The sequence below is a fragment of the Pelmatolapia mariae genome, linkage group LG16_19 (assembly GCF_036321145.2).
Source record: "Pelmatolapia mariae isolate MD_Pm_ZW linkage group LG16_19, Pm_UMD_F_2, whole genome shotgun sequence".
In the NCBI taxonomy this organism is placed as follows: domain Eukaryota; kingdom Metazoa; phylum Chordata; class Actinopteri; order Cichliformes; family Cichlidae; genus Pelmatolapia; species Pelmatolapia mariae.
The window spans coordinates 50,645,049-50,666,621 of NC_086241.1; the positions used below are offsets into that span (position 1 = coordinate 50,645,049).

Consider the following 21,573-nt stretch of genomic DNA (forward strand, 5'->3'; position numbering starts at 1 on the left):
TCCTAGATATTAAATTAGTGCAGTTTAGCTCTTAGCTCCCAAGTCCTTTTAAAATCTATAAAGATGCTTCATTGAGCTAATTCTTGACGGGTCTGTATTATATGAAATGTCTTCACCAAATAAAACCAAAGCAGTTTGTGTGTGGTATTTTGGTCTGGAAAAATTTGAATGATCCAAGAATAACGGGTTAGTAAGAAGTCTTGGTGAATACCATTTATGTTTAACTGCTAGCAGGACTCCACGTACATCGATTGAAATAAATAGTACCACATTTCCAAAAGGAGCTCGTCTGGATGCAAATATTTGAGCACCAAAGAAATCAGTGTTTACTTTTCTTCCTGTAACATGTGAATTATGAGGGCTCTAAAACTTCAGCTCTGTTGATTTTAAGTGACAGACTTTACTTTGAGTAACTAACCTGATTTTTCTCCTTTAGATATAAAGAGAGGTAACTGCCAGCTAAGTTTCAGTTATATTAACTATACTTATGAATTCTCTATTACTGAAACCATAAACTGGCTATAAATACTTTAATTTCTTTTATACACAGTTCTGTCATAATACGGAGTGCACAGAGAAGACTGCAAAAGAAAGTGCAGCGATCCTCCACCCGGCCTCCAGATGTTTTATTGTTTCAGCGTGTATCGGTCGCACATTTCATAGTAGTAGGAAACAGTAAAAAAACAAAAAAAAAGACACACAAACACTAAGTTTTCCAACAGGGCTAATGTAGACACTATACAAAATAGCTGCTTATTAAAATAAAAATATATCTTTTCATAATCTCAGTCTTCTGTACATGTAAAAACAACACAAATAGAAGATATTTACAAGAAGAGAAATGAAGATTTCTAATGCTACTTCCAGCTTTTTGACAGGCCTCTATACACAAGGTGTTAATGGGACTGCAGGTGATGCACTGCCGGGTTCGCCAACAGCCCGAGAATGGTCGAGAGACAGTGAAGCTTTTCCTTAACGTGCTCTGGCAACTTCTCGTTCTCCTTATACCTGCAGAGAACACACCACTTCTTACTTTTTGTGCCATACAAATACACTGGGGCTTCTTCTATGTGGAAAGTTGGCCAAAGATCCAGCAAAAAACAAGCTCTGTATTTTTATTCTCGGGCTAGTTTGTCCTCCACTCTGCGTCTGTTACAGCACTCAGTTCATCAACTGTGTGAAACAAGCCATTCAGCTCCCTTTCCATTATCTTTAAGAAAACTTTCTTCTGATTGGCTGCCACATGCAAACAAAAGATGTGAACAGCAGGTGGATGGGGCTTCTGAAATGGCCATATTAAAAACATCTACTCTCACAAATATTTTAAAACATAGCTCTTAAAGGGAACACAGAAGACATTTCTAATGTTTCATACCTGGTGATCTTCCCTTCTGGACACGTGTAGGTGATACAGGAAACTCCTGCCTGAACCACCAGCTGAGAACCATCATTGAACTGCACCCATACCTCTCCGCTCGTCAGCTACAGATACAAACAAACAAACAAGGATTCGGTTTTTGTCAAAGTGTCAATTCATATTCCCAGTCTTAATATATTAATTAGTCGTCAATTACCTGGGACGCCCATCCAACATTTGGCACAAATATCGACTTGACCACCTTTCCTGTGCTCTGAATGAGGTCCTGTCGCACTGGGGAGCTTTTCTTACTCAGGCTGGCTGTGGTGAAGTCAGACCCATCGTAGGAAATCATCTAGAAATAAATCAGTAAAACTCAAATGCAGATCTCATCACGGCCTGCACACCCACATGCTCGGGTATGACTCCAGGTGCTGTTTTTATCTTTTGAATTTTTTCACTATTAGTCTTCTGGTTGTACTGTGGGAAGAATCCCTCTGCCTGAAACCAGTGAACACTGCATACATGACATGTTTTTGCCTGAAACGTCTGAGCGGCTGGCGTGGAAATCCACATTATTCTTCATTTTATCCTGTAATGTCAGAACTTACCGAAGGAGTGATTTGTGGAGGTTTAGGAGGTGATGCTGTATCTGGAGGAACCGGATGCGAGGGCACAGACGATGAGCCTGGAGCGTCTGAGCTGGCGGGTCTCCTGGGAAGTAAAAGAAAACAAACATTTGTCACGCAAGACGAGAAAAATAACAAACAAAGAAAAGTTGTCACAAGGTGGCCAGAATTTTCCTGTCACCTGCCAATCGTTATGGGGAAGAAAGGGACGTTCTTGGTGCTGCGCTGCTCCTCTGCAGTGATGGCGGCCTCGAGAGATAAACACATGGCGTGGCCCTCGTCCGACAGCTCCACATACCTCCGGCACTCCGGGCTCAGGCCGCTCAGCCCCGCCTCGCCCTTCACAGTGTACGACTTCCCGCTCTTTTCCACCACTCGCACAAGTTCGGACGTCTTGTGGGTCTTTGCGCCTGCATGATGCAGTTATTACATGTTAATTTAGACTCATCAGCTCAGCCACCTCATTACTGATGTTCAGCAAACATCTCTGACTCACCATCATAAAAGCAAACTTCTAGGTCCGCATTAGGAGAGTTCTCCATCAGCATGACCTTGGAATACTTGGTGTAAAGGGTCACTTTAGGAGTCTTGGATTTAACAAGCTGAACAAACTTGGAAGCATACTGGTACTTTTTCCAGTATTTCTCTGTGACAAAAAAATAAAAAAAGCTCAATTACAATTTTATTTCAAATTTTTTTATTATCTGATATTAATGGGTGGGACGCATCCGTCAGAATACCTGGAAGATCCTCGTAGCTACAAATGAGAATATCTTCTGGAGGAGCTGGCGGGCAGTCCAGCACAGGAAAACCTTTTCCACCATTAGGCTGGTATATCGTCACCTACAGCAGATGGTCATAATAAGCCACAACTTACAAGACTGAAGATTTTTTTCAAACATGGAAAGATTTATTAAGTAACTGCATGATAAATGCTGATTGCACTACAGAAACTGTACCATTGAGCCATCACAGGAAATCCGGAGGACTTCTTTGACTCTTTCTTGACCACTCTGACATTTTAACAGCTCCATACAAACTTCACCCGTGTCCAAAATGCTCACCTGGATGGAAGACAAGAAAAAAAGAGATGAGATATCTAAAAATATATCCACTGTTCACACATAGAAATTTAAAAAAAAGAAAAAAAATAGATTAAAATCTTACAACAGCATTTTTGGTCTTCTGTCTGATCGGCTTCAGTCGGGAGGCACACAGAGGCGGGATTACGTCTCTCAGCGTTTTCTTCGGCTTATCTGTACTGGGTTTGGTTGAAGAGAGCTTTAACTCTCTGTCAGGGGGAGGTTGGAACTCTAATCCGGGGATGTTCTCCCTGTATGAGTCGGAGTTGGAAAGAAGCTGGTGGTGCAGGTTGGGGTGAAGGTTCACGCCTCGGCTCATGGGCTTATCTGTCCAGGAGTTGTGAACACCTAAAGGTCCTCTACTGCTGTGGGCGCTGCTATCTGCGGACCTCTGTCCAGAGGCTGAGAAAGAAAGCAAAACTTTTGGAAAACTTTGTAGTCATGATTAAAACAACCAAAAGAGCACAAAAGTGTTATTTTACCTTCAGTGTTGAGCCAATTAGAAACTCCCTCTAAGTCCTGAAATTGCAAGTTTGGTGGAAGTGCGGTCTCTGTGGAAAAATACCCAGAACTGAAATAGAGAGTGTCATCTGTTAGTCTCAATAACCTGAGAAAAAAAAAAGATTATCAACAGACTGACTGCTTACTTTGCTGGCTGCTTGACAGGTGGAGACGGGAGTCTTCCGTGCTCTGAAAACGGGCGTGGAGTGGAGGACACGGGGAAGACTGGGCGTCCTATACCAGCCAGAGTCTCCTCTGAGTGGCATCGCCCCAGCTCAGCATGAGTTGAACCTGTTGAAGTGGACATGGGACGGTCTGAAGAGTGAGCCCTCCTCAGGTAGCGAGAATGAGGCTCTCCGCTTTCTCCACCGTGAGCCGCCCTGCTCCTGCCCTCTCTGTTGAACCTTTCCAGCGGATGCTGCTGCTGCTGCCACTGGTCTCCATCCTCAAAACAGGCACTGTTGGGCTGGCGTGGAAGGCTTGGGATGGGTGCCATGCGATTAGGCAGAGCAGAGCCTATCATGTGCTTGGTTCGCTTCTGGAGGCGACTGCCGCTGCTGGCAGAGGTGGAGGAGGTGTAAGCTGTGGAGATGGTGGCAATGCCACTGTCAATGGACCCGTCATCCCCAAGCCCCAGCTCTTTGGTCCTGACCAGCAGGCTCTGGGTCATGAATGGGTGGTCCAGTACTGCAGAGAGGCTGGGCCGCTGGGCAGGGTCTTTCTGCAGCAGCTGATAAATTAGGTCCTGAGCCTCCAGAGAAACGTGGGTAGGCATCTCATAGTCCCCGAGAACCACTTTGGACAAAGTGTGCTTGACTGTGTCTGTGTCAAATGGAGGGCGACCCATCAGGAAAGCATAGAACATGCATCCCAGTGACCAAACATCTGATTCCAGCCCGTGGGCGCTGCGAGTGGCCACCTCTGGGGAGATGTAGTTTGGTGTGCCACACATGGTGAAGTGCTTTTCGTTTGGGAGTTTGAGCTGAGTGGCCAGGCCAAAGTCTGCTATCTTAATGTTCATGTTGCTGGTCAGCAGAAGATTGGACAAAGTCAGGTCTCGGTGCAAGATCCCATGAGTATGTAAATAAAGCATCCCTTTCACTGTTTGGTCCATGAAATGTCTCGCTGTGGGGCGAAAATAAAGTTGTTGTTGGAGTTTTTTTTTTTTTTTTTTTTTTAACAGTACTAGCAACACAACTCATATTTAGGCTTCTAAACAAAAACACATGCCTGACCTTCATCTTCAGAGAAAGGCATCTTTCGCTCTTTGAGGTACCGACTCATCTCTCCATTGTGGCACATCTCCAACACCAAATACACATAGTTGCTGTCCTCAAAGTAGTTGTAAAGCTTTTACAAAAACAAAAGACATAACAATATGATTCATTTACCATTGTCTCAAAATATGGAAACATTGAGAAAGAACAAAATATAGAATATATCTGACTGGATTTTAAAATGATTGTACTACTGTGGTCCTAAAAGCTGTGTCAGTGGGACCACCACTGCCTGCTTTCCTGGTTAATCTTTAAAGCTGAAGATTAGCCAGACTACTGATTAAGTGAAGTGGAAACAAATCGGTGGAGTGCCTACACAAAGTACTATCAAGGACGCCCTGTATAACCATGACAACAATACAGAAAGCTGATATATGCATCATCAAACACAACAGTCCCACAAAGACACAGGAATCCCTACAGCTACAGCACTGGTGTTAACTTTAACTGTAAATCTCACACTAAGCAAGCATTCACTCATTTCAAATTATTGCAGTCCATCACTAAACAGGCGAATCTGTGTGTGATGCAAAAAAAAACAGAAAATGTATATTGTATAGATACACTACAGGAGAAGGCATATTTAAATAAAAAATAAAAAACAGGCTTGGTGTTGTGTATCAAGCACTTCATGGCAAGAAATCATCTGTGGATTGTCAGCATTACCTCCAGTATGGAAGGATGCTTCAGCCGGCAGTGAATCTCCACCTCGTTCCTCACACGTTGGACCATGCCGGCTTTGTGCATTGCTTTTTTGTCAATCTGCAGATGGGAACAACAGAGATAATTATACACCTGCCACTCATCGGCTCAGCGTGGCATGTTGTACAGTTTGGTTTGATCCTAATAATCAGTTTCCCACCCACAATGGCAACGAAACACTGGGAGCTCATCTGTGGGGCGGGTCAACAGACCACAAGAACCCCACGGGAGGCAACATATGTCATAACCCAGTAGTTCCAAGTTTACAATTTCACAGCATCACTGATAAAGATGTAGATTATCTCACCGTTTTGATGGCAACCTCCAGACCAGTCTTCACCGATTTGGCCCGGTAAACACACGCAAAGGAGCCCTTCCCGAGCAGAGTGAGGACCTTGAAGTCCTGCGTGCACAAAAAGAGAAGTTGTACAAACAATGCATCTGCAGGAAAATGTGAGCATGATTTCATTTTTCAATTTAAATCCCATGGGAAGCGAGAGCTTTAAAAGCAAACACCTCAATCCTCGACTCCTGATCATAACAAAAACCTCCTTTCTCATCTCTGCTAGCATGGGAGTCAGCAGTCAGGTTGTTAAAGCCATGGAGAAGAACTTGGTCAAACATCCTTCCCGTAACCTGCGACCTGCTTGATTGTTCTCTACAACCACCAACGACTCCACACGGGAGAAATCCACCCACAACAAACGTTAACTGTCAAACAAGCCACCAACACCTGACGCCGTCATATGGCCAACCAAAACCTTTAATTATCCCGGGTCTCTTCCCGCTAATGAGGACCCACTTGTAGCCGTTTCCAAGCAGCATGACGGGTCCCCAAACTGACGAGACACAACAATGTTTGTCCTGGGGGAGCATGGGTAAGGTTACACACCCGCAGAGACGATGTTGACATTTTCTACTACATTAACTACTACTACTACCACCACCACTACTAGTACTACTAAATAATAATAACAACAATAATAAGTAGAAGAAGAATACATTTAGGCAATCGTAAAAAGCGATCTCTTTACGACACATGAAACAAGCTAAAAACGAAAAACTGAACTATCGCCTCAGTAATTGATGTTAAGTAGTATAATATTTAGCTATGACTAAATAAAAGTTTAACGTATCCCCATAATATTAAGCAAACTGAGTGTTTTTTTTCCTTCTCAGTGCGATATTGTGTAGCTAACTTGTAACTCCAGCCTTTGACTTGACACGAGAAAAAGCCATCAGTCCGAGTGGACGCTAGCTTGTGGGCGTTAGCCCAACAAAAGCACTCACCTCAATTTTATCGCCGATCGAAACACTCATCGTGGCGGCTTTTCGCCTCGCAGACGCGTGCAGGTTTGTAATAGTTTTTCCCGATAGGCAGAGTACATGGATAGCCGCTGCAGGAGTCCTCACACGGCGAATAAATGTTGTTGTCGCGTTCCCCTCCAAAACTTTGCCATATCTTCCATTTTGAAAATATCCGCCCGTTACTCCGTGGCTACGTCACACCCCGCGTCACTTGACAGGGTTTGCCACGCCTCCTCCAAGCGCCCCGTGGCTGCGATGGAGTTACATGAAGCTTCAATGATCAACATTTAATTTATTATCAGTGGTCGTTCAGACACAGGAACTGCATATATGGAATCAGCTACTACTTTTAAAATGATAAATTTAAATGAAAAAATGTATAATTAAAGAAAATGTTATCCAATTGTGAATTAATCCAGTAACTTTCTTTTAATTGTTTTAAATCCGCTTTAATCACAGGACTCGACCTCTCTTGTTTGTCTTGGTTTGCTGACAAAGAAAGTTTGTTTTAAAACAAAAATGGTGAGCCATAATGTGCAGTAAAGGCAAAACATTCCTCACAGTAAGAGGATCCTGGGTTTAAAGTAACCTAGGTACTTTCTCCCTGGACTCATGTTCACTCTGCGGGATCTGGTTTCTTAGGCCATCGATAAACATTATAGGTTAATGCATGTTTAAGAGTAAATGACTGCTACAAATGACCTGTCATTATAGATCCAAATTACAACTTTTTAGTGAATAGAGATATTAAAAATATTAAAATTAGCAAAAATATATATATTGAAACTTTCCGTATCACATCTGAAAACACAAGTACAGCACAGATGGCCACTTTCTAATGAAAAACAATAATTTCAGACGTACAAATTTGTCTTGCAGACAAATGCGTTTATTTTTTTCCACCTTCAATTAAATATGGAAAAATGCAAGAAAAAAAGGAAATAGGCAACCAATCACTAAAGGAAACTTGGTATATGAGCATTTCCATTGTAACACTAGAATGTGTTCTCTATGTACATGTCTATGCTGGCTGCTTTTATTTACTAAAATAATATTTACAGTTTGTAGACACGGACATATCTCTTCGAACTCGTTGAATACAAATATAATTTGTATTATTGTATACTAACTAAAAGGTTTGTACTAGCAGTGGCATGGACAGCACTTTCTATTTCTCTTATGGGTGATATTGGACACTTAAGAGACACGTGGAATGCAAAACACAAAGCGTACCTTCCTGTGAGATACGAAGGAATCGGTTTTACGACAGACTCATATTTTCATCTATTTAATTTATTTAGTATGGCAAACCTTTGAGAGACTAAAGCACACCAGTGTCACACGTAAGGATGAAAACAAAAAACCTCAAATGGTAAAATCCAATGGGAGAGGACACAAAAAACAGATCCACATAAGTGGTTGATGAGGACTGAGAAATGTTCCCAGGTGTTGATTTTTCTGCGTCTGTCTAGATGCCGTGTGACGGTAAACGCGCTGATGGTTGCGGAGTCTGCGTGTCGGACACAGATCTCAGTCCACCTCCATCTCTTTTGTGCCCGGCTTCGTCTGCTGGCTCCCCTTTGCTTCCCTCTTTCCTTCCGCTCCTCCCTGCTTAGCCGTTGGGCCATTGTGAGCTCCGCTGGTTTGGTCGTTCACCTCGGGGGCCTCCTCCACTGTGGGCTTTGGCCTGTTGATCACTGGATTACATATATCCTCCAGCTCCTGGAGAAGAAGCAAGCAGGTTTTCCAAAGGAGAATCAGAAGATGTCATTCTCACTAAAGGAAGAAGATGATTAGATCTTAAAAAGCGGATCACACACCTGGATTTTAGCGATGATGTCTGCTACTTTGACGACTGGGTCTTGAGTTAAAGCAAGTTTGCTCTGTGCATTCATCTTGCTGTTCATCCAGCCCATGCTTTCAGTCACACACTTCTCCACAGTGCTCATTTCCTCTGCACTCAAATGAAGGAATCGCTCGTCCTGGGAAAGAGTTTTTGACAAAGAAAACCTTTAGCAGGTCTAGAATGTATCTCTTTTAAACAAAGTCATCCTATTATATTTTTCCCATAACAAAATACACTTTAAACTATATAAGCTAAAATAAGAAAATAATTTAAACACTTAGAATACAAGATCAAGGATATAAACATAGTAAGACACCATCAACATATTCTCTCAGTAAAATATAAAAATAAATGGTTATTTTGTCACATACCTCAAGTATCAGTTACAGACTGTATTTCTTATAAGTGTCAAGTCATCTATGAGTACATGTCTTATCACGCTTCCTGTTCACATAACACAGTATTTGTAAAGCACTGCACAAAACATGCAGTTCCAAACACAAATTCTACTTCTGTCTTTTTCCTGTAAAGGAGTAATTGAAGAACATCACAGTCTGAAGAGGGCTTACCTTCTGTTTGTAGGAATCTACAAACTTCATGTAGAGTTGCAGTTTCTTTCCCAGTTCCTCAAATGCTCTCGGCCTGTCCTCATGCTCCCTGTGCCGGTCCTGAATGGGCTGGCCCAACCTCTGGAGAATAATAAAATTTGCGTTAACATTGAAAGCTACTACCACTTTAAAAGAAGCAATTCCATAAGTAAATGGACTGGTTCTTACATAGGTTGAATAAAGAATAAAGCGCTAACTTTTATAAAGTTCCAAATCACAGCATAAATTACAATCTATAAGATTATATAATGAATGAACGAAACATGAACATAAAGCAATAATTTTGGGTAAAGTGCCACTGAGATTTATAAAATCAAAGGTTTATTTAAGCAAGTAATCATTAAGGAAAATATGCTTGCTAAGTAGTAGCTGTGGCTCAGGAGATATAGTAGATCATCTACTAATCATAAGGCTGGTGGTTGCATGAATGGGTGAATGAGACATGTTGTATGAGTGAGTGCTCAAGCAGAGTAGCAAAGCGCTATACTAGAACCGGTTTATTTACTTATGTAACAAAATGGAAAATTTACATCTAATCAAATTACTAAAAGTTAGCATTTGGGGCATAAATATTTTTTTGTATGCAGTAGTCTGCAAAATCTTTCTTGTAATAAATGTAAACATACCATAAGTGCATCTAACTTCTCCTCGTAGACTTGTTTGGGTTGGTCTTCTCCATCCTCATAGAGCCACTTCTCTGTGTCCTCCAGCATCAGTGTCAGCCGGTTACTGTCCTGTTATTATACAGATCAGTTCTTCATACATTGTCTCAGATATAATAGTCATTTACTGCAACATGGGGGCCGCTATTATAGATGCAAAAAGTACTACTTACCCCCTCAGTGATGTACTTTTCATAAATCCCACAAAGTTTGTCCCGCAGATCATACACATACTCCTCCACAGCATTTTTTGCGTCGTTCAGTTCTTTCACCAGTTTGTCCTGGATAATCATCTGACGCTATGATGAAAAAAATGAATGAATAAAAATAAAAAATTACGGATGATTCAACCAAGGCGTGCCATACGATATTACAGTATGACATTTCTGAATAAAACCTGTGCTTGTCCTGATTTTCTGTCATAAATATATTACAACAGTAGATGCTCATACATAGATATAAAATTCCTTGTATCAGAGCATGACTCGGCTTTTTCCAAAGGCCACCTGCAACACTCACCTCATACTCCACAAAGTTAGAAAGGACGTCACTGTCAAGCTGTCGAATGTTGTTGATCACAATGGGAAGATCGATACTCTTCACCTTGACTTTGGGCTTGCTTCCTCCTGCTGCTGGGTCCTGCTTCTCACCAGCTGCTCCCTCCTAAATTTGGAAACCAGAGAACACAATGAGGCCTTTTTGGATTTCCAAACATGTGGCACCTTGCCAAAATAATCATCTATTTTTTAGACTAATTAATACTGCATGAGTCCATCTAATTGTAGCACAGATGCACCAATGAGCAGCGCTGACATGAATTCAGCAGCTCGCATACAGAATCTGTGACAATACATGAATTACTTAATACTTAATTTAATTGAAAGCATGTCTCAACTGCTTAATAAATGGGTCAACAATATCAGTATCAGGGTTCTGCTTGTCTTATTGTCAATGCAGTCTGATATGAGCAAGAACAAACAAGAAAAGCATGCAGTTTTAAAGCATCCTTAAATCGCAGCCTGACTAACCTTACTGCTGGAACTGGCGTCCTCATTCTGCGGCTCCCCTTGGGTTTGGCCTTCCTGATCCACCTGCATTTTGATCTGAGACACATACATAATTATTTTAACCAAGATTTAAGTCAGGTGTCACAGCATTAGATATTTTTCATTGCATATAAAAGATCAATTAATGAGAGTATCTTTCAAAAAACTACAAAAAAGCTGATTTTTAAGTGGCGGAAATCCACTGATAAACAATAAGGAACATAAATTTTATGTGAATAGTACCCATTCTATCCAATAGCTGTTGTGCTTTAACTCTGTACGGCACAAAGAAACCGACCAGCTGACATCTGTGGCATCACAGGAGTGACTGTGGCAACAATAATCCTACCTGCTCCTCTGCTCTGCTCTCATTCTGCACCACTGGCTCTGTATCAGTTTGCATGTCCTCGCCCTCTCCTTTCTGCTTCTCAATCAGAGAAGCGCCGGACACGCTGAAGATGCCGTGGATGTTGACGCGCACTTTGACTTTCACTTTAGAGCTGTCACCATCTGGCTGGGGAACCACATTCTGTACTGAAAAAAAGCCTGGAAGCAGATGGAAAGCAAAGGAGCGGCTTCTTTAATAGGACCTCAACATGTTCTTGTGACAGGAAACTGGCAGTTGCATAGAAAAAAAAATGATATCCCACTTGAGAAAACACACCCACCCACCACATGGTGATACACATACAGTACAGATAATTATGATGTTCAGCTGAGTCACACGAGAACCTGCTTCCCTTACTCCTAATTGCCATCCAATTTGTTGGGCCAGCTACTTGGCGCACCTACATTAGCCGCCTCTTTCTGCATACTTGCGCAGCTGGTTAAAGGAACCTGATACATGCATACATGCAATGTCTATGTAAAACCAAGTAAGGACTGATCACTTTGATGCTAATAGAGCAGAATTAGCACCATTACCTATCCTGTGGTCTGAGTAGGGCAGTTCTTGAGGGTTGCTGTAAAAGGCTTCAAGGTCGAAGGGTTCCCTCTTGTGGAAGGTAATCACTTTGGAAAAAGGAGCAGCATGATTCTTACTGAACACCTCGCACTCTCTGTAGCACAAATTAGCCAAAAAAAGCAAAGTCAGGCAATGGAAAGTAATCACAGTCAGCATATACTGTGTCCTAGAGCTGACTCGCCTATTTGGAGGAGCAAAAAGCAGTAAGTATACATACAATGGCCTCCATAATGTTTGGGACAAAGACACAGTTTTTGTGTTTTGTACACCACCACAGTGGATTGTAAATCAGTCAATATGTGATTGAAGTGCAGGCTTTTAGTTTTTAGTAATGAAAAAGGTCACTAGATTAATGCCCGTATAATCAACTCTTATCTAGACCTCTTAGGTATTTATTATATTTTCGATTTACAGTACTGTGAAAAAGTCTTGAGCTACCCCTCATGCTTTTAAAAGTGGTCTTAAGCAATAGTTCTTCAGGCTTTCTGAAGGTCTTTCAAAGTTCTTCTATGGACACTGGCTGCTTTTTCACTCATTTTCAGTTCAGTCACTGACAATTTTCAGAATGCTTTTATTTACTGAACCAGTTTACACTGAGAATCACTCTAGTGTAAAAACGCCACCTAACTCAGGTGATGAATCAATGTTGTATCTACACATAACAGACAACTTAGCAAAGAACCAGTTTTAAATTGTATTTTTAGGCACTTTGTTACCATCAGAGTGGTGTGCAGGGTATCCTTAAAAAAATCTGAGAAAAAAGTGACAAGTGGAGCTCAGGAGAAAAAGGTGACAGGCCTAAAAACCATCTACAGCAGAGGAACAGTATCGAAAAGTCATGTCCTTTCCAAGTCCCCTCATCTTTACTGAAATGAACTAAACTGCTGAACCTATTTCCATTTTTTCTTACAAAATATAAAGAATTGAAAGTTAAAGATTGAATTGAAAGTGGTTCAAGATTTTTGCACAGTACTGTAGGTTAAGACTACCCTATAAACAGGGTAGAAATACAAATATTTATGTATACATAAACCAGTTTTTGTCCTCCAGACGCATAATCACAAAAAAACACTGTCTCTTGTAGAGTGGTGCTATCTTTACCCCAATCCATCCTCTGTGGGTGATTTCCAGCGCATAGTAATCGGGAAAGGAACCACGTCAGTGATAGAGAATTCCCGAACCTTAAATGCTGGTGACAAAATCGCACACTACACAGACACATACGCACAAGCAAAACCACAAAGACGAACACATATTTACTCCATTTTATCACTACTATTTTTTTAATATTACATTGGAAAGAAATACTGGGTGTTAATATCTGAGGATCCAACCTGAAGTGCACAGCCTCTTGCTACAGCTTCGTCTGCATTGAGTGTGGTGCTGATGTCTTTGCAAAAGAACTTGGCGATCCTCTCTTTGATAGCCGGGATCCTTGTGGCTCCTCCAACTATCTCCACTGCACAGATATCATCCCGACTCAACTCTGCCAGAAGAACATACACTTTCCTGAGCGAATTCTTCCTTTGTGTAACATTAATATCAATTAATTAGTAACTCTAAGGTGCGTACTTGATTGTTCAAGGGCCGATTTCAATGGAATCTCAACTCTCATGAGATACTGAGCACACATCTCTTCAAAGTGTAACCTGGAGGATTTAAACATTGGAAAAAAAACAATATTTATAAAAAAAAAGATATCCACATTAAGTGTGCTTATTGAGATGAAAAAAAAAAAAAACAAATAGGTTTTTACCTGTTCATCCTGCTGGAAACATCAATGTCATTCATGAAGCACTCTATGTTTAGAGGCAGGTCGGAGGAGTTGGCACTCATGAGCTTCTTCAGTTTCTCGCACTCCTGGTATAGCCGCAGCAGAGCCCTCGGGTTGTCCCTCACGTTGAGCTTGTACTTGCCCTTAAACTCCTCGCAGAAGTATTCTACCAATGCCTCATCAAAATTACGCCCTCCAAGGTATGGATCAAATGCTGTGGCAAGAACCTGACGCACCAGATTGATACTGAGTTTAGAATTTAAGAACAAAAGAGTAGATGCAGCTGGAGGACGAGAAGGAAGGCAAAAGGCTAACCTTGAGTTTGCCTTTGTGGAAGGCAGTGATAGAGACCTGGAATGACGAATGCCCCATGTCCACAAATACCACGTTTCTCGGCCTCTCTTCTGGTGTAGGAAGGTCTTGCTTGTAGATCCCATAAGCCAAAGCCACTGTTCATAGACAAGACATTTATTTTCAACCGTTACGTTCCGTGTTTGACCATGGCCATTTCATAAAGTTACTAATGTATCCAAGAACACCGACCTGCAGTGGTGTCATTAATTAGCCGCAAGCAATTCAGCCCTGCAATCTGAGTTGCATCGAACACCGACCGCCTTTCAGCATCTGTGAAAAAACTTGGGACCTGTAAAGCAGAGCACAAATCTTGATGTTCTCCTCGAAACCGCGTTCTGAATTACACCGACAAGTCTTGTGCACCGTTTTCATCACTCACAGAGATGACACAATCCACCACCGGCTTCTTCAGGGCACTCTCTGACGTCTCCTTCAGCTTGGTGAGCAGCATACCCATGATCTGCTCAACTGTGAACACTTTATCCTCGTCCAAGTAACGCACCTAGGAACACTCAAGCATTTAGGGAGACCCGAAGCAAATTAAAAACCAAAAGGGTGAAGGTGATCGGTTGCTTGGAAGTTGATGGAAAAAAAAATGGGAAGTGGTGAAAAAGATGTAAAGTACTTTACCTTAATTCCAGTGTTTCCATTGGCCAGCTTATGCAAGCTGTAAGGCAGTTTAGGTCTTTCTGCTTGGATAAATGGGTCATCGAATGCTCTGCCGTGGAACTTTTTGAAGCCATGGACTGTATTTTTGAAGTTTGTTATAATCTGAAAGAAAGGAAATACTTAGCAAAGATTAAAAAAGACAACTGTTTGAAGATGTAATGTGTCTGCCAAAAATAAAATTTCATGGATGATCTTACTTGACTTTTGGCTGCATTTCCAATCATGCGATTTTTGGAGGCCAAAGACACACAGGCCCTTAATGGGAAACAAACAGAAGTAATCCTGTTAACAGATGTGGCGGACAAAGAAGAACTGAAATTTCAATGGCTGCCAACTGAAATGTTGAGCATTGCCATGAGGGAGAGTTCACAGGGGAGAGTGTCTGAACAAGAACTACAAACTAGGGCAATGAGACAGCAGCAGATCACCTTGAAAATGAAGCTTTTCCTATCCAAAATAAAGAAAGAAAAAAAAAACTGGAAAATCGTTGTGTTTAATGACAAAGACCAACGCTTCTCCTCACACAAGGATTCATTTCACATTGGCTAGCAGTGACAAGTCACTCCCTAGCTTCACCTTGCCACAGAAAAATATCCTCATGCACTTAAAGGTGCAATGCTCCTCTCAGTCTCCTTTCCAGCTGCACGGATGCTGCAGCAAATTCAGTTTACAGAAACGGAGACCCACTTGGAGATGATTTGTTTCAGTCCGCCAAGTTGATTCCTTACATTCACCCTGGGATTTAATCCTCTGTCACTTCTGATCAAGCACTTGCATGCGTTAAAGATGCAGCTTGTAGACGGGCCTTAACTGACGCATTATCGTTATACCATGTCAAAACCTATTTGTTATCCATTGATGTCTGTACAGTATGCAAACACTTTAAAACGCCTATTAAACAAAATAACATGTACAAGTAGGTTAACTGAGTCAACTTGTCGTGCACTGCGCAGCTCGGTGGTGATCGCCAGGAGACATCTCAACTACCTACAAAAATAAACTGTCATTTAAAAAAGACCTATAATAACCTGCTGTGACGGGAAATGAACTAAGGCCTCATCACTACCGCCGCCACCATCCCTGCTGCCTTCCTGTGCATCACACCGCTCAGTCAGTGCGCCTCCAGTTGCAAACATTGCGTAACAAACTCACAGGCAGACCACACGTACACGGCGATGATGTCTGTCAATATTTCGGCTATACTTACGGCGTGCATCTGTCACTGTATTCATTGGCAATGGTTTCAATGCCACCGCTCCTGGCCACAGCGATGTAACAATTTTGGAAACCCACATCAATGCCTACCACTGACATATTGAGCGCTCTTAAATTCACCCAAGTTATCCTCCGCAAACGACCGCACTCACACCTATGAGGAAGGGGGGAAAAATAACACACAATGGCGGTCTGTTCCTAAATTTAAATTTATTTAAGCGTGTCGTCCGCTCTGAAAATATACGACACGGCTAGCCGAGCGTGCACTAACTGAATTACTAGCTGTTATGTAAGTAAAGCTGTTTATAGCAAACTCATTCAGTGTAATCCCAGAGAGCAATGATGTCCAGAGCGGATTCTCCCACTCCCAGGCAGCCCTAGCATCACCCAGCGGCTCCGACTGACTGTTTCTCCTCGGACCCGCCCACGTACGCCTGTGATTGGCTGCGTCACACCCAATGTCCTTACGTGATTGGTGCGACAACCAATCGATAACAGAAAAATCTAGAACCACCTGGAAAAGGGGACCATTGAGTACGTCACAATCGGTAATCGGCACGGGCCTGACGTAAATTTTACCCTAAATTTAACCTGCAGGTACAGTTTCCACCTTCACACCTCACGTGCCTCAAAATCAATACGCACACAACTATAATATCTATGACTTTAACATTACTGATAGCTAGATAATATCTGACGAGATAGTGGTACATATCATTAAAGTAAGCGCTACCTGAAAGCATTGTTTGCGGGAGGTAAAGCTTAGAGTGCCCTAAGACGATATATTGCATATACATACAAGTTTATTAAGTCTGTACAGTAATATTTACTGTTATTGCAAACATTTGTTTATAGCGACATATGACGTTGCTGTTTACGTGTCTTATCTCCATGGAAATGACAACAGAGGGTTGCACTGCGCATATTCACACTGAATTATATTCGTTTCATTCATTGGTTTTATTTCAATGCGTTTTATCTGTTTATGTTTACTTCTTTGTTTAAACAAAATATGACTAAACTTTTCTGGCTAAATTGTTTAGGTACCTACCATAAGATAAAATGTTCCAGATAAAAAGCCTAATAAATAAATGTACATATTAATTATATTATTGGATTAAGGAATCGTGTTTAAGTTAGGTAAGCGTGTCACACAAACGGCAATTTCCAGTAAAGATAGAATCACACATAACAGCATTATGCCAACCGGTGCATAATAATAAAGACATGATTTTATATCAGTAGAAAGAAAACAAAATTTAGTTTTAGGGGGTGTTTTATACTATTATACTTTACCCAATATATTATACTATTTGAATGTTTTTAAACTTTGACTACAGCCTATTCAGATTTCCGCAAGTTGTTAGCAAAGCAACACAATAATGGAAAATTGCTGTCATATTGTTCTATCTATCTATCTATCTATCTATCTATCTATCTATCTATCTATCTATCTATCTGTTTCCAAAATAAATGGTTAATTGTGAGGGGGTTTTTGGGGGGGGGGGGGGGGGGGTCATAGTGTTTAAAGTCATGGTATTAAATGGCACAGAAAAACAAAAACTCACACATTCTTTAAATTCTAAGGCTTTACATATAATAACATAATTAAAATATTTATAATAATAATAATAATAAAATCAGGTCCTTAGCCAGTTTTACAAGTACGTAAATGCAACCTGAGATGAACAGCAGCACATGACATCGAACACCTTATTATTTATTTAACACTATATTCATAAAAGATAAAATATAATAATATAGCAGACTCTTAAAATGATAAAGACTAAACTAAAATGAGAATAGAGAGATTTTTTTTAAAAGAAGCTGTTGATTCGATCCAAATGCCTTGAATTTTTTTTTTAGGGCAAACCCATAACACGTCACTGCTGAGTGTCTCGTTCGATTTCAGCTTTATTTGAACACTTGTTCTTATTTCCCTGTTTTCTTGTTGAGGACGTGAATGTTTACTCATATTCGGACTCAGCCCGGGGCGCCCCTTGCCAGAACAGGAAGTGATAGTTTAACAGGCTTTGCTAGCCAGCTAGTTCAAGTCAAATAGGTTAGCTTGCCTTTTAACACATTGTTTACGATGGGACTGTTCGGGAAATCACAGGAGAAGCCAGCAGCTGATTTGGTAAGTACTGACTGATGGTGACCAGAACCTGTCTTTAAGAGCTGTGTGGACAAAAAGAAAAGAAAGACAGTGGCTCTAGCTATCCTTGCTAACGTTAGCTGTCACATAGCTAGGGCTTGTCCGTCCTGTATGTTGATACTTCAGGCTGATAATTAAGTAGTCAACAGCACTCTAGTTGAAACAAAACAACAACAACAACAACAACAACAAGTTTGACATTAGCTTACATAGTTTTTTTTACACTATTCAAGATCACACGCTTGTATACGGTGTCCATTAGCCGATTTATGCTTTCTATAGTAGTGTGCCTGTTAGCATACATGCTAATATACGTCTTCACTGTAAACAAACCATGGCTGTCCTCACTTTAGCCAACCTTATGAGCCATTACATATTAGCAGCTGTACATGGCGTCGTTGTATTGCGACACCCGTGTTAAAACGAACATTACATGTACATCCACCTGTAGCTGGCCGAGAAACAGAGACTGAGTCATGTTTTAATAAGATAATGTGCTCTTTCAGGTTAAGGAGTGGAATCATAAAATCAGGAAGGAAATGAGAGTGGTGGACAGACAAATTCGAGGTAAGTCTACAGCCAGAGTTTGACACTTCCAGGACTGTTTACATTCAGTTTATATCACTTTCACCTAAATATCTGATAACCAAACTGAGGAGTTATAAATCTAGTGTAAGTACAATGTATTTGAATTGTCTGATAATTGCTGTCATTTAATTATTCATCTGGAAGGTGTAAAATAATCATTTGACTCAGTAAGTCATAAAGATACCAAATTAGCTTTTTGTAAATGTAATAAATATAATCAAAGACCTAATAAATTGTGTGTTGTCTGTGTAATGAAATTGACATATATTTTGGTTTCAGATATTCAAAGAGAAGAAGAAAAAGTTAAACGATCCATCAAAGATGCTGCCAAAAAGGGACAGAAAGATGTGTGCGTGGTGCTTGCGAAGGAGGTGATTCAGTCCAAACGAGCTGTCACAAAACTTCACGCTTCCAAAGCACAGATGAACTCTGTAGTTCTCAGCATGAAGAATCAGCTTGGTGAGTGTGGCAGAGCACAAGATGGGGAGGAGGGTGTACTTAGTTTGTCACTTAGAGCAGGTTTTCTAATGACATTGTGATTATCAATGCTCTGCTCTGTCACTGAGGAAATCTGTTTTGTGTGTTTCCAGCTGTAGCGCGTGTTGCTGGAGCAATGCAGAAGAGCACAGACGTCATGAAAGCCATGCAGAATCTAGTCAAAATCCCAGAGATCCAGGCCACTATGAGGGAGCTGTCGAAGGAGATGACGAAGGTCACTGTTTACCATGATATTATTGTTACATGATTGTTACACTGTGTCACTGATGTTGTCTGATATTTTAATTCTGTTTATTTTGCTTTGTTGAATTTGAGATATTATTTTAGTTACAGTTGTGTTAATTTTTTGACCAATTTAATTGTTGTGCCAAAGAAATTTCACAACTTTTCATAGTAAAGCTAAAACTTGGCATATTTACCTTTCAGGCTGGTATCATTGAGGAAATGATGGAAGATACTTTTGAGAGCATGGAAGACGGAGAGGAGATGGAGGAAGCAGCGGAGGAGGAAGTCGACAGGATCCTCTTTGATATCACAGCAGGTGACCAAATTGAAATCACAGCTCAAAGTCACATTTTTGTTTTTGTTTGTTTTGGGGGGGGGGGGGGGTTTAGGGAGTTTAAGTCTGAACCACAGATCAGCTATAAAGTCAAAACACCCAAAACGTTGGTTCTGCTTTCTCTTGTCAGGTGCCCTTGGCAAAGCGCCGAACAAAGTCACAGATGCCCTGCCTGAAACGGAGCCCGCTGGAGCCACTGCGGCTTCAGATGAAGAGTCAGAGGAGGACATTGAAGAGATGCAGTCAAGATTGGCAGCCCTGAGGAGCTAAGGTGAACTGCCGCTGTGCTGGCTGTCGAAGTCAGATGGCTCACTCCGTGAAGGACAGAGATGATTCTGGTGCAGAGGTTACAGTTTCGAGTATCCTCATCGCTTCTTGTTATAAATTCACATAATCATTTGGGGTTAACATTGTGCTACAACAGTTAATTTTTTGATAGTCATCTGGTTTACTCAGCCAGAAGAAAATACGTTTTTGCTTTTTGTGTATAATTATCAAGGGTAAACCCTGGGTAAGTCTTTATTATCCAAAGTCAAGCAGAAGGGTAAGAAGGTGTACATATTGTAAGTAAGAAAAGCCTGCTGTGCCTACAGTGCTTCATCATACTCTTCTTCTTCTGTCCAAAGTTATTATAGACTGGTTGTGGAGGCATTTATGATCCCAAATGCAACAGACTGAATAACTGTTGATGACAAGTCGCATCAGAAATGGCCATTCAGCTGTAGTTTTAATCACTTAGGATCAAATTATTATTATTTTGTTTGTTCCGTTTACCTGTAGTTAACCTACAAAATCCGAAACACTAGAGGTGGTGGATGGGGTTCACTTTTTGTTTTCTGTACAGTCCAGTCAAAATGTGTCTGTTCTTTCTGTGGCTATACACGTTACACTGATCAGAAAACTCCACGCATACTACTTTAACTTTTTTTTTGTTTTTTTTTTACATTAGCAGTCAGCTCGTTAAATGTTTGACTTCATCCCCATGACTCCCTCCTAAACAGGAACAAGCAGAGGAAATAAGTTGGTTAGTTCAGAACGTATGTACTGTGGACGTACTGTGTGTATATTTTTTCTATGTCATTGGAGAAAAAAATAAATTAACTTTTACGAATAAAGCTGACAGTTACCAGTAACTTGTCTCTGCCTGTTTCTGCTTGCAGCATTGATCACGCTAACCTTTGTTTTTTTTTTTGTTTTTTTAACATCTCAGGTCTCTTCTTGTTATAGTAGGCCTTTTGGGATATGTGAATCAGCCAATCAGCAGGTCAGATAAAGTAGTGCACACAGTTGGTTTAATGCTGTCTGGCAGATAAAATGGCTCGACTGGCACTTTGATTTTTTTTTTTTTAAACAGCCTATATAAACAATAAAGACCTTAATGAGATTACTCCAAAGACAACAGTCTATCTAATTAAATGCAGGAGCTATGAGTCAAACTATAATAAACTAATGCCTGCATCTTTTTTGTTTGTTTGTTTGGGGTTTTTTTGTTAAGGAGCAGAATTTTAATTTTTAGGAAGGGTTCATTTTCAGTTCACCCCATTTCAAACCGGCTTTTTCTTTTTTTGTTTGTTTTTGGGGGTTTTTTGGTCCATTTTGTTAAAATGGACAAAAGGGTCGAGTTTCTGCCAGGCACGGCCCTCCCTTGGCAGCTTTTGTTGGACGGTAACAAAACCTCGCCTGTGTGCTCTGGCTGCAGTTTGTGTGTGAAAGGCTAGACAAAGCCAAGGTACTGTTGCTCTGGTAATGCAGGTGTTCTCAGGTTTGGGACCAGAGGAT

The 21,573-nt window shown here is 41.0% G+C and overlaps 3 protein-coding genes across 3 annotated transcripts; 1 reads left to right on the forward strand and 2 right to left on the reverse strand.

Annotated features, from left to right (window-relative positions):
• Positions 1 to 623: 623 nt before the first annotated feature.
• plk4 (polo-like kinase 4 (Drosophila)) lies at positions 624 to 7,000 on the reverse strand. The gene is made up of 15 exons (XM_063498710.1): positions 6,839 to 7,000; positions 5,856 to 5,951; positions 5,513 to 5,608; positions 4,805 to 4,919; positions 3,716 to 4,694; positions 3,551 to 3,639; positions 3,154 to 3,470; positions 2,946 to 3,050; positions 2,727 to 2,829; positions 2,483 to 2,632; positions 2,168 to 2,396; positions 1,969 to 2,071; positions 1,575 to 1,712; positions 1,376 to 1,482; positions 624 to 1,008 (listed from the first exon to the last, which is right to left on the reverse strand). The coding sequence occupies exons 1-15, from the start codon at positions 6,866 to 6,868 to the stop codon at positions 897 to 899; spliced, it is 2,769 nt and encodes a 922-aa protein (XP_063354780.1). The 5' UTR covers positions 6,869 to 7,000; the 3' UTR covers positions 624 to 896.
• A 733-nt stretch (positions 7,001 to 7,733) lies between these two features.
• Positions 7,734 to 16,377, reverse strand: hspa4l (heat shock protein 4 like). Its single transcript, XM_063497038.1, has 19 exons — positions 15,987 to 16,377; positions 14,977 to 15,034; positions 14,741 to 14,881; positions 14,490 to 14,612; positions 14,300 to 14,399; positions 14,072 to 14,205; positions 13,739 to 13,983; positions 13,555 to 13,631; positions 13,317 to 13,468; positions 13,084 to 13,190; positions 11,943 to 12,076; positions 11,368 to 11,564; positions 11,001 to 11,075; positions 10,492 to 10,635; positions 10,146 to 10,271; positions 9,937 to 10,044; positions 9,272 to 9,391; positions 8,677 to 8,838; positions 7,734 to 8,578 (listed from the first exon to the last, which is right to left on the reverse strand). The coding sequence occupies exons 1-19, from the start codon at positions 16,091 to 16,093 to the stop codon at positions 8,387 to 8,389; spliced, it is 2,502 nt and encodes an 833-aa protein (XP_063353108.1). The 5' UTR covers positions 16,094 to 16,377; the 3' UTR covers positions 7,734 to 8,386.
• Positions 16,378 to 17,949: 1,572 nt separating this feature from the next.
• chmp3 (charged multivesicular body protein 3) lies at positions 17,950 to 20,927 on the forward strand. Its single transcript, XM_063497040.1, has 6 exons — positions 17,950 to 18,131; positions 18,656 to 18,716; positions 19,017 to 19,196; positions 19,328 to 19,449; positions 19,662 to 19,776; positions 19,925 to 20,927. The coding sequence occupies exons 1-6, from the start codon at positions 18,087 to 18,089 to the stop codon at positions 20,062 to 20,064; spliced, it is 663 nt and encodes a 220-aa protein (XP_063353110.1). The 5' UTR covers positions 17,950 to 18,086; the 3' UTR covers positions 20,065 to 20,927.
• Positions 20,928 to 21,573: the final 646 nt, after the last annotated feature.

Coding starts and splice junctions, on each gene's coding strand:
- plk4 (XM_063498710.1), bottom strand. CDS start 6,868: ATGAGTGTTTCGATCGGCGATAAAATTGAG. Junction 2,072..2,167: donor TTCCCCATAACGATTGGCAG/GTGACAGGAAAA, acceptor TTTACTTCCCAG/GAGACCCGCCAGCTCAGACG. Junction 1,713..1,968: donor CTCCACAAATCACTCCTTCG/GTAAGTTCTGAC, acceptor ATTTATTTCTAG/ATGATTTCCTACGATGGGTC.
- hspa4l (XM_063497038.1), bottom strand. CDS start 16,093: ATGTCAGTGGTAGGCATTGATGTGGGTTTCCAAAATTGTTACATCGCT. Junction 14,882..14,976: donor GAAATGCAGCCAAAAGTCAA/GTAAGATCATCC, acceptor CCTTTCTTTCAG/ATTATAACAAACTTCAAAAA. Junction 9,392..9,936: donor AGAAGTTAGATGCACTTATG/GTATGTTTACAT, acceptor ATTATTCTCCAG/AGGTTGGGCCAGCCCATTCA.
- chmp3 (XM_063497040.1), top strand. CDS start 18,087: ATGGGACTGTTCGGGAAATCACAGGAGAAGCCAGCAGCTGATTTG. Junction 18,717..19,016: donor GGTGGACAGACAAATTCGAG/GTAAGTCTACAG, acceptor TTTTGGTTTCAG/ATATTCAAAGAGAAGAAGAA. Junction 19,197..19,327: donor CAGCATGAAGAATCAGCTTG/GTGAGTGTGGCA, acceptor GTGTGTTTCCAG/CTGTAGCGCGTGTTGCTGGA.